The 11,149-nt window shown below is 31.4% G+C and overlaps 1 protein-coding gene across 1 annotated transcript; it reads left to right on the top strand.

Annotated features, from left to right (window-relative positions):
- The first annotated feature begins 9,654 nt into the window (after positions 1-9,654).
- LOC108907787 (acanthoscurrin-1-like) lies at positions 9,655-11,149 on the top strand. The gene is made up of 2 exons (XM_018711581.1): positions 9,655-9,754; positions 10,808-11,149. Exons 1-2 carry the CDS (start codon positions 9,734-9,736, stop codon positions 10,982-10,984), a joined length of 198 nt encoding a protein of 65 aa, XP_018567097.1. The 5' UTR covers positions 9,655-9,733; the 3' UTR covers positions 10,985-11,149.

Genomic DNA, 11,149 nt, shown 5'->3' with positions numbered 1-11,149 from the left:
GACGTAAAAATATTAATATTTTTTATTTTTAGAGATTTAGCAATTCCAAAAAGAACCTGAAAAATTGGGAAACAACTCTGTATTCTTATCCGATGCAATAAGTTAAAAAAAATGTGACGTTTAAGAAACTCATACAACTGTGGAAAAAAGTTTATTAAAATGTTTTTCCAAATATGTTTTCCTGAAATAAACTTCAACTAATAAAAAATTAACATACTTTAACAAATCAGACTCACCCCAAATCTCAAATTAATGGAGCTCAAGCACAAATTAACAAATGACAAACATATTTCATTAAAAAAAAGAAAATGTTAACCTTTTTTGAGTAAATAACGACAAAGGTACAAAATATTAGTTGAAACATTTGAAGTATTTCTTAACCTAAATACCTAAAAGTAAACTAAGGAAAATATAGTTAATATAGAGTCCATGTCTTGATGTGAGTCTTCTGCGAATTTGAAGCCTCTAAATTTTCTTATTTTTTCATATTCCAGATCAAGATTCTGTTGACCATTCTGAGCATATTCAGCTACTTCTAAAAGCAGAAATAGTCTCGTGATAATTTTTTAAAAATGATTTCTAAGTTATGTATACAGGGGTTTCAGTCATAATGTCCTTAATTTTAAGACCTAATAAAGATAGAAATTCGAAAAAAAAAATGTTTTCTTGACCTTTAAAAAAAAGCAAATTACCCTTTAACTCGCGTTACTTCGGCGCTCCACTTTGTAATATGGAACGTACCGCGCAGTCCGGCAGATTACACAGCAATCGTACATTGTAGCGAAACAGCTGATTTCCTAGTCGTCGTCTCATCCAGTTTTGCAGTGTTCTCAAAATCAAAGTGCAATGAATCTCAACTTTATTAAGACTTTATGGTCGAATGAGTATTTTTTAGCCGTATTTGTCATTTTAAATAAGTACAAATCTGAATAGTAATAAGTTACACAATACGTACATATATACATATACGTACTACAAACTGAATAATTACCTACTTGAACATATGTAATGCTAAAAACTCACTGTTCAATTATAAAACAGTGAAAACGTTAAGAATAGGTATTAAAGTTAGGTTAGTGACAGAACAGTACGGTACATTAACATTCACTTTCGATATAGGTCAGCGGTAAGAAGCGGTAAAAGGAGTTTAAATAACGATTTGAAAATATTTTTTTTAGCGTAAATATATAAAATATCATTAATAATGGTACACAACTTAATGGCAGATTGTTAACATGAAAATATAGCGATTGAGCCAAACATCCCTTAATCAATTGTTGCTCATTTTCGTTCTACAGGGTGTTAAAGTTGAAAAAATATGTATGGACCGATTGTTTTGAAAATTTGTAGTTTTACGTTTTTTGAGGTGGCAAATACGAATATGCAAATAGAGTTGGGGTCACGTATAGGGGGTGCTAGTTGTACTGTCGTGTCAATGTAAAAATATGTCTAACTTTTTATATTTTACAATTTTGAATTTTTTTAACTAGAAATTGTTGAACTACGTTAAATTCTAAATAAAAAAGGTATGCTTGTTACAAATCGATAAACTCAACTGCTTTCGAGATACAGACATTTTAAGTTTTTGAGATTCGTCGGGAATTAAATTAGAAAATTATTTTTTTCCAAATTAGTAGGCATGGACATAATAAATTGACAGCTGTCACTACAATACCATATTGTTTTCTACTCAATTTGATTAAGAAGTAGTTTTTTCCTTGTCGTTATTTTTTAGAGAAGAGAATATCTTAATAAAAGGCTAAGAAAGTGCATTGAAGTTGCTGGTAGTTAATAATTTGTTAAGATATGCATAATAAAGTCTTTAATTGCTGTAATGTTTGTCTTAATTCTTAATTCAGGCTTGGTATCTTAAGACCTGCTAATTTTCTAATTTAATTCTCGCCGAATCTCAAAAACTTAAAATTTTCGAAACAATCGGTCCATACATACCAAGTATAGAAAAAGGAAAATATTTTTTCAACTTTAACACCCTGTAGAACGAAAAGAAGCAATAATTGATTAAGGCATGTTTGGCTCAATCACTATATTTTGACGTTAACAATATGCCATTAAGCTGTGTACCATTATTAATGACTCACCCTGTATATAGCACATCATGTGGTATTATGAATGCTATCAACCCTTTCAAAAACATCGTAGTTTTCATGAAACTGAAGGTGCTCCAGACCGACGAAATAGTGGAAAACCAGTAAGCGTTACAAATGAAGAAACTTCTTTGAATGTTATTTTAGATGTGGTGGAAAATCCAATAAATTCGACACAACAGAGTGCTTTAAATCATAAAATGAGTCGATATTCCAATGAAAAAATTTGCAAACGGGAAAAATTATATCCATATAAAATTCATTTGTTAATAGAATTGAGTGAAGACGATTAGGATCGTAAAATCGAGTTCTGCGAAGTTATTATGGATAAATTAAACGAAAATGTTAACTTTGTCATCCACATATTGTTTTTTGATAAATCTCCATTTTGTTTAAATGAGCACGTAAACCAACACAGCTGTAGGTATTGGTCAGACCAAAATCCACATTGGATGGAGGAAGTTCACACCCAACGACCACAGAAAGTAAATGTTTGGTGTGGCATTATTGGCGCACACGTCATAGGATCCTATTTTATAAACGGAAATTTGACCTCTGAAACATGTTATTCAAGAGCTTAGAAGATTATTCCCGAAAACAATCCCAATTTATTGGCAAAACAAATATAATTTCAACATAATGGGGCTCCTCCACATTTTGGACGTGTGGTATTGGCATATCTAAATGAAATTTTTGCTAATAAATGGATTGGACGCAAAGATTGAATGGCCAACTAGGTCTCCCGATATGATCTCGCTTGAATTTTTTCTGTGGGATCACATAAAAAATGTAGTTTACAAAAATAGGCCGCAAAATAACGAAGAGTTGCAGGGAAGGATAACGCATGAAATTTCCACTATTCCATCCAACACCCTTTTAGATTCGCTAGAAAATTTTGTTCAGCGAATTCATTACTGTTAGGGTTTGTGTGAAGTTATCCACACATTTCCATCCACAAATTATGACGTGGGGTAAACTACTTTTGAGATAGAGTATCTGATATACCATTTCAGGTGTGCGGCAAATCGACATTCTGTGTAACAGAGTCATCCATATCTACACTTAAGACACTTGGCCGGCGATGATACAAATATGCTTATAACAATTAAAAGTGATATAATTAAAGTGTATTTTCATGAGGGATAGAAGGGATGATGTTCGCCTGCCCGTTTGAGGGGGTGAAAAAATTTGAAATATGATTCCGTGGATGGAAATTTTCGAACTTGATAACTCGGTACAGGGGAAGTGTGTGTAAATGAAATTTTAAGGGATGACGTCTTTCTGGATGGGTAACAACCTAGTATAGGTGGAACAGTTCGCCAGCCCGTTTGAGGGCGTGAAAAAAATTAAAATATCATTCCGTGTCTGGAAATTTTCGAACTCGATAACTCGGTACAGGGTGGTGTGTATAAATGAAAGTTTAGGGAATGACGTCTTTCTGGTTGGGTAATTACCTAGTATGGGTGAAACAGTTCGCCTGCCCGTTTGAAGGGGTGAAAAAAATTAAAATATTATTCCGTGGANACACACCACCCCTGTACCGAGTTATCGAGTTCGAAAATTTCCAGCCACGGAATGATATTTTAATTTTTTTCACCCCCTCAAACGGGCAGGCGAACTGTTCCACCTATACTAGGTTGTTACCCATCCAGAAAGACGTCATCCCTTAAAATTTAATTTACGCACACCACCCCTGTACCGAGTTATCGAGTTCGAAAGTTTCCATCCACGGAATCACATTTTATTTTTTTTTCCACCCCTTCAAACGGGCAGGCGAACTGTTTCACCTATACAAGGTTATTACCGATCCAGAAAGACGCCATCCCTTAAAATTTCATTTACACACACCTCCCCTGTACCGAGTTATCGAGTTCGGAAATTTCCATCGACGGAATCATATTTTTTTTTTCACCCCTTCAAACGGGCAGGCGAACTGTTTCATCTATACTAGGTTATTACCCATCCAGAAAGACGCCATCCCTTAAAATTTCTTTTACACACACCTCCCCTGTACCGAGTTATCGAGTTCGAAAATTTCCAGCCGCGGAATGATATTTTAATTTTTTTCACCCCTTCAAACGGGCAGGCGAACTGTTCCACCTGTACTAGATTGTTACCTATCCAGAAAGACGTCATCCCTTAAAATTTCATTTACACACACCTCCCCTGTATCGAGTTATCGATTTCGGAAATTTCCATTCACGGAATGATATTTTAATTTTTTTTCACCCCCTCAAACGGACAGGCGAACTGTTCCACCTATACTAGATTGTTACCCATCCAGAAAGACGTCATCCCTTAAAATTTAATTTACACACACCACCCCTGTACCGAGTTATCGAGTTCGGAAATTTCCATCCACGGAATCATATTTTAATTTTTTTCACCCCTTCAAACGGGCAGGCGAACTGTTCCACCCATATCAGGTTATTACCCAACCAGAAAGACGTCATCCCCCAGAATTCATTTACACACACCACCCCTGTACCGAGTTATCGAGTTCGAAAATTTCCAGCCACGGAATGATATTTTAATTTTTTTCACCCCCTCAAACGGGCAGGCGAACTGTTCCACCTATACTAGGTTGTTACCCATCCAGAAAGACGTCATCCCTTAAAATTTCATATACACACACATCCCCTGTACCGAGTTATTGAGTTCGAAAATTTTCATCCACGGAATCATATTTTAATTTTTTTCACCCCTTCAAACGGGCAGGCGAACATCATCCCTTCTATCCCTCATGAAAATACACTTTAATTATATCACTTTTAATTGTTATAAACATATTTGTAGCATCGCCGGCCAAGTGTCTTAAGTGTAGATATTCTATCCCAAAAGTAGTTTACCCACGTCATAATTTGTGGATGGAAATGTGTGGATAACTTCACACAAACACTGTTAGGAGGTAAATGGTGAACACTTTGGGTACCTTATAAAATAGAATTCCAAAAAATATATTTGCTGTTTATTAAAACTTGTGTTCTCTCTTTTTTTATTCTGGCATAACTATTGATTTCAAATTTAAAATATCCAGAACATTCATAAAAAATAAATTTCGTTTCATGCATTTTTATCCTCTGAATTATCATTTTTTATTTTTTGTAAAACACTAATAATAAAGTTAAATCATATCCTTCACCTTGTGTTATTTTCAAAATAAATATCCATAATTTGGGACCCTTTTTCTTTTGTAAATTTGAGAGTAGTAAAAAGTTACTTTCGATAAGTTCTGTATCTTGAAAACGATTAATTTAGGTTTATGACGTACTATATGAATTTTGTTTAAAATTTCGAGGAGGATTGAGATATGGAATAATATACAGGGTGTTTCATTAAACAAAAAGCAATTTTGTTTCGTTATGACCTTTTGATTGATCCTGTATACTTACTTTTTTGTTATTGTAATAGATTAAAAAAAAAACTTAAAACCGTATTAAAATAAAATATCTACAGGCCAAAGACCCATTTATTTTAAACATCATTTCACAGGTGTGACAAATAACTACAGATTTTGTTGTCCGTAAACGCCAAATAAGACGAATTTGGAAAAGATTTCGTTAAAATGTATAAATAAATAGAACACCAGAGAAAGTACAAAACGAAGGTATATTACATTTCTTTAAGATGGAGCTATACTGTATAGATACATATTCTCTTTGAGCTTCATCTTCTCTCGGTAAAAGGAATCTGCAAGTTTCATTCTGTTATCAAATATTTAAAATTATATTAAATTTCCCTACCTACTAAGCCAAACGCCAGATACAAAACAATTATATCGTACTAAACAGATTTTGAGAACTCCAGTACACTCCATGCGCCTCTAATTAGCGCGATTTTCGTTTTTGCTTTTTAAATTATACCAACTTCCCAAGTCTAAAAATCACATTCTAAAACCGCGAGCCTCGATCCAACGTTTATCCAACGAGCCCCCAGCACTTCCTGAGTTCTTTTTTGATTCACGATTTCTATTGATTGCAATAAATTTTATGCAGCATCGAATCGCCCACGATGATCATTTCGCATGAGAACTTCCGAAATTGTAAAATTACGATTCAGATACAAAGTCAATCTTATCTCCTGATTCCGTACTAAATTTCCTCGCAAATAACAGAGGGTGGCTGCTCACTTGCTCACTTACAATTTTCCAATGAAATTCCAATTTCGGTAAAAAAAGGGTCTTCAAAATATATGTCGTTTATTATATATTATATACAGGGTGTTACAAATTAGTAGGTCAAGCAGTTAACCACACATTTTTTGGACTAAAATAATGGGACTTTTCTTATGCCGCTTTTCATTTCGGAACCCTATTTTCTAAATAGAGGGTGTTAAAATTAAAATTTAAAAAATGATTTTTATTGATAATTTTGGTGATTGTAGAAATATTTGTTTGATATTTAGCACATATTTTCATCTTATGTCGACACACTTTTTGTGTAATTTTGCTTTAAAATATCAAAGCGCCAACGGAGGGGAGAAGAGTTGGTGCAGTACCCATGGACCCCCTATTTTTTTTTGAGTGCGCCTATGCTTTCCGAATATTTTTTTAGGTAAAACGGCGTTTTATTCTGTTTTTTCCCTTTTGCAAGATTTTTATTTGAGGCCTCGTTTATGAGATATTGTAACTTTTTTGGATACGCGACATCAATTTAGTCGACGTTAGATTTTAAACTTTGGGATTATATGAAAAATCCTTTTTTACCAATACCAACTAAACAATATTTAAAGAAACGAATTATATGGGGTATTAGTATCACTGCCCTTGATAAAAAAATGTTTATTAACATCGATATATCGTTCTCCTTCCACTAATATTGACACTTTTTTAACAAATCTTAATAACTACCTAGAAAATAGCGATAAAACAGTAGATTTACATTTCTTTGTTGGTGACATAAATATAGATATTCTGCAAAATAGTAATCGTGATTCTGAATGTTACCTCAATGTATTTTCTGCGGCAGGCTTCTTATCAACCATCAATAAACCTACAAGGCTGGAAAAAACATGTCTGGATCACATCTTTGTAAAAAGTAAAAATATAAATTTTGTACATTATAGAGGCGTTCAAAAAATATCGAAATAAATTAAACGATTTGATAAAAATAACGAAGCAAAATTATTTTAAATTAAAAGTAGAGAAAAATAAAACAAAAAAAGAAGAACTGTGGCGTTGTATAAATTCTATTTGTGGTAAATATACAAAAAATAATTAAATAAATGAAATAAGAGATGAGGAGGGACATATACATAAAGAACATAAAAACATTGCCAACCAATTTGTGAATTATTTTACAGGTGTGTGTGTGTGTGTGGTAAAAATTAGCCGAACAGATAGTTAAACCTCATAATCATACTAATAACAATAAAACATTTATGCCTAATATCCACTCAATGTATTTATTTCCTGTTGAAGAGTATGAGATATTAAGTATTATAAGGGGTTTAAAAAATCAAAAAGCTCCAGGAATTGATGGTATTCGAGCAGAAACCATAAAAGAAGTAGCGGACAAACTTTCAGGACCACTAACTCATTTGATAAACAAATCATTTGATGTAGGAATATTCCCGGATATTTTAAAACAAGCTATAATAAAACCGCTTTTCAAAAAGGGTGACAAACGTGAAATGATTAATTACAGACCTATTTCGCTTATTACAACATTTACAAAAATTTTTGAAAAAACAATTAAAAAAAGGTTAGATAATTATTTAGAAAAATATAATATTATAAGTGAATATCAGTTCGGGTTCAAGGAGGCTAAGTCAACAGAAGATGCGTTATTAAGATTAACTACTCAAATTCATCAAGCAATTAACAATAAAAAACCTGCACTGTGTATATTCGTTGATTTAGCTAAGGCATTCGACACAGTTAGTCATGTGGAATTATCGCGTTTATTGGGAGAAATTGGTATAAGAGGAAAACCGTTAAGTTTGTTTGAAAGTTACCTAACAAAGAGGTTACAGTGTGTCAAAATAGGAAATTCATTGAGTGATTTCAAAGAAGTAGACTACGGTGTTCCCCAAGGTACAGTTTTAGGGCCATTACTTTTTAATATTTATATAAATGACCTGTTTAAANTAAAAAAATTTCTCCTTCCTTGGGCCTTCTACTCGGTTGATGAATATTTTAAACATTAATGTTTGTATTTAATTATTTTCTGTGACGTATCCTATATTAAGAATTGTATGATATACATACAATATCTTGATCTTTGGAATTAAATAAACAAACAAACAAACAAATAACTAACGAATTTATTCATGAAGCTCTTCACGAATTAGAACATGTTCTAATTTTCCTGAATTTCTTCGTGAAGTTCAGAAGTACCAACCCAACAAAAACTAATATTTATAAATACTGTCAAAACTGTACCGCTATTGTACCATTAGGTATATGCAATAAGGTATAAGACATTATTTTTAATGAAATTTGAAATTTATTTGCTATTTTGATTTGTTGGCAGAACTGATTTATGTGTAAAAAATTCACGAAATCTCTAGCAGTGTTAAACCAAACCCTTTATTAGTAAATTCGTTAATTAATTCATGAAGAACTTCGTTAATTTATTCATGAATAAATTGTCGATATAAAACAGCTATAAGAAAACAATTGTTTTATTTTTTTGTCTTACCAGTGTCTGAATTTACGGCACCTTTTTCAATCTTGTACATACAATACAAAGGTAGGTATGCAAATAATTTTTTTGTATCTTCATGTCATTAAGCAACAGTAAATAAATAAATAAATAAAAGTTACAAATAATTACATTAAAAATAATTAGTTTTTTATAAGCATAATAAACAACAATAAATATTTTTATTTTTTAACTTGGCTATAAAGGACGCGATCGGTATAAGATCAATAGACATTAACTAGAATCTTCTTAGGTAGATAATAATATTGTTTATTAGGTCTTTGTCTTTCTCATTTTGGATGAAATCTTAATACATATATGATAATATTTATTATTTGAGGAAAATATTATTAAAAAAATACTTCAGTCTTATTTTATTTCTTAATTGTAACATATTTTTTTTATTTTTAATATACTAGCTAATGCGTTATTTATCAATTGATTACAAATTAGGTTTTCTTTAATTGGAGAAAGTTGAATTTAAATATTATTAAGAGTTGCAAATCATTTTGATACTTGGTCAGAGCTCAAAATTGAAAATCAATACAATGACAGATTGCACACTGGAAATATGAAAATAATGTGTTCCAACAATAAGTTTGCGGTTATAAAAATACTTTTGCGTTCGAGTACTTTTGCGTTCGTCACTACTTGTTTTCACAACAGGATGTAAACATTATTTTAAATAGATGAGGTAGCTATAATTAAAATTTGTTTGTATTATTAATAATACTAATTTATTTGGATTAGTGACTAAGAAATGAAACATTTCATTACTTTTTTAGATATTTTAATGATTTCTAGAAAATTAGATTCGCGGAAAGAAAATAATGACGATAACTGCGTTGTGGTTACGATTAATTATTACATACTTCTTCTAATTACAGGAGATAATACTCTAACTTCTATAAAATAAATGTAATCCGCAATGCGAATGGTAGATCACTTTAGATACTGAACGTGCATAAGTGTCTTGGATTTAAAATGGGTGTGAGTTTAAAATGTGTAAGTTTTAATAAATATCTGCTACATATTCCTTAAAATTCAATTCAAATATCACGAATTATAAAAACAATTTTGTTCCCATTGTTTAAAATAGTTATTTAAATTACCATTTAATTTCTGTTATACGGCTTGTCCAAATGGAATAAGAATATAAAAATATACTCAAAGTTTCAAATATACGTTTGTGACAATAACTTTCATATAAAAAGCGTACCATTTGATTGTAATGAAAAATTTACTTCTTATTTTAAAAGTCAATTGGTCTATAGGTATAATTTATGGTACCTAATAATTGCTTATAACAAAATTGTTATAAGAGCTTTGTGAAGGTCCTACTTAATATGCAACAATTTTTAGAGAACATTGTAAATATAATCTTTCAAATTTTAAAGAGCAGTATGTATAAAACTAAATAGGGAAAGTAAATTGCTTTTACTCTGTTTTAAAGGAAGCTAATATAAATTAATCCTAAAAGTATGTATGCTGAGGAAATAACTCGTTCGTTAATAATTATGGCAATTAAAATAGAGAATCATCAATTCAAACGAAAAATGTAATTCTGAAAATACACATACTTTTCACATATATTTGAGGTAATGTTCGTATGACTGTCATATATCACTTGATTTAATTCTTTTTCTTTCTTTATGATAACTAATTAAAATTTGAAAACCTTAAATTTGCAGGTAGTACATTCTGCATCGAACTGTAGCTATTAGAATTTCTATTAATACCACCTATCCCAATATATGTTTGATTATAACCACCAAAGGAAAAAAAATGACTCTCGTCAACTAAAATATAGGTTATGTAGTTTCTGTAAATTTAAAACTTCTGATATTTAAAATCACAATATGGATAAAAAAATAATAAAATGGAGTCTCATTTTTCTAGTGACCTAACCAGTTACAAGGAAACAGAACAACTGAAAAGCGATTATTATTGTAACATACAGAACCTTTTACCATTTCCGAGATTCCATAGAATTGAATCATGTTGTATTAAGATGTTCAGTCTATATAACAAAATAATCGTACCTGTTTTTTTTTTCAGGTTATTTTTTTGGCCTTATTATTGGTGACTTTATCTTCAGCCAATCCCACAGTGAAGAAAGGCGGAGGTGGTGGTGGTGGTGGTGTTAAGGGTGGTGGAGGCGGAGGATCAAATGGGGGAGGATTTGGAGGCGGTGGTGGACATGGCGGTGGAAAAGGGGGAATTAAGAAAGGATGAAAAGCAGCAGAGGATATAAACGACTTCGGCAATAATGTATTTGGATAATAATTTAGATTATTAGTGTTATGTATATCAGTAGTAATGTAATTTAATAATAGTAGTGTTGTAATATATTACTTGTATTGGGAGAATTGTAGTGTTAAATAAAGTATTAGCAACAAA

The sequence above is a fragment of the Anoplophora glabripennis genome, unplaced genomic scaffold, assembly GCF_000390285.2.
Source record: "Anoplophora glabripennis isolate ALB-LARVAE unplaced genomic scaffold, Agla_2.0 scaffold329, whole genome shotgun sequence".
NCBI lineage: Eukaryota > Metazoa > Arthropoda > Insecta > Coleoptera > Cerambycidae > Anoplophora > Anoplophora glabripennis.
Note: the sequence above shows the minus strand (reverse complement) of the source record. Positions and strands in the feature narration are given on the sequence as shown.

What these genes read in the sequence shown, in the direction of transcription:
- LOC108907787 (XM_018711581.1), top strand. Translation starts at nt 9,734, where the DNA reads ATGGGTGTGAGTTTAAAATGT. An exon ending in TGGGTGTGAGTTTAAAATGT is followed by an intron (nt 9,755 to 10,807) that starts GTAAGTTTTAAT and finishes TTTTTTTTTCAG; the next exon opens with GTTATTTTTTTGGCCTTATT.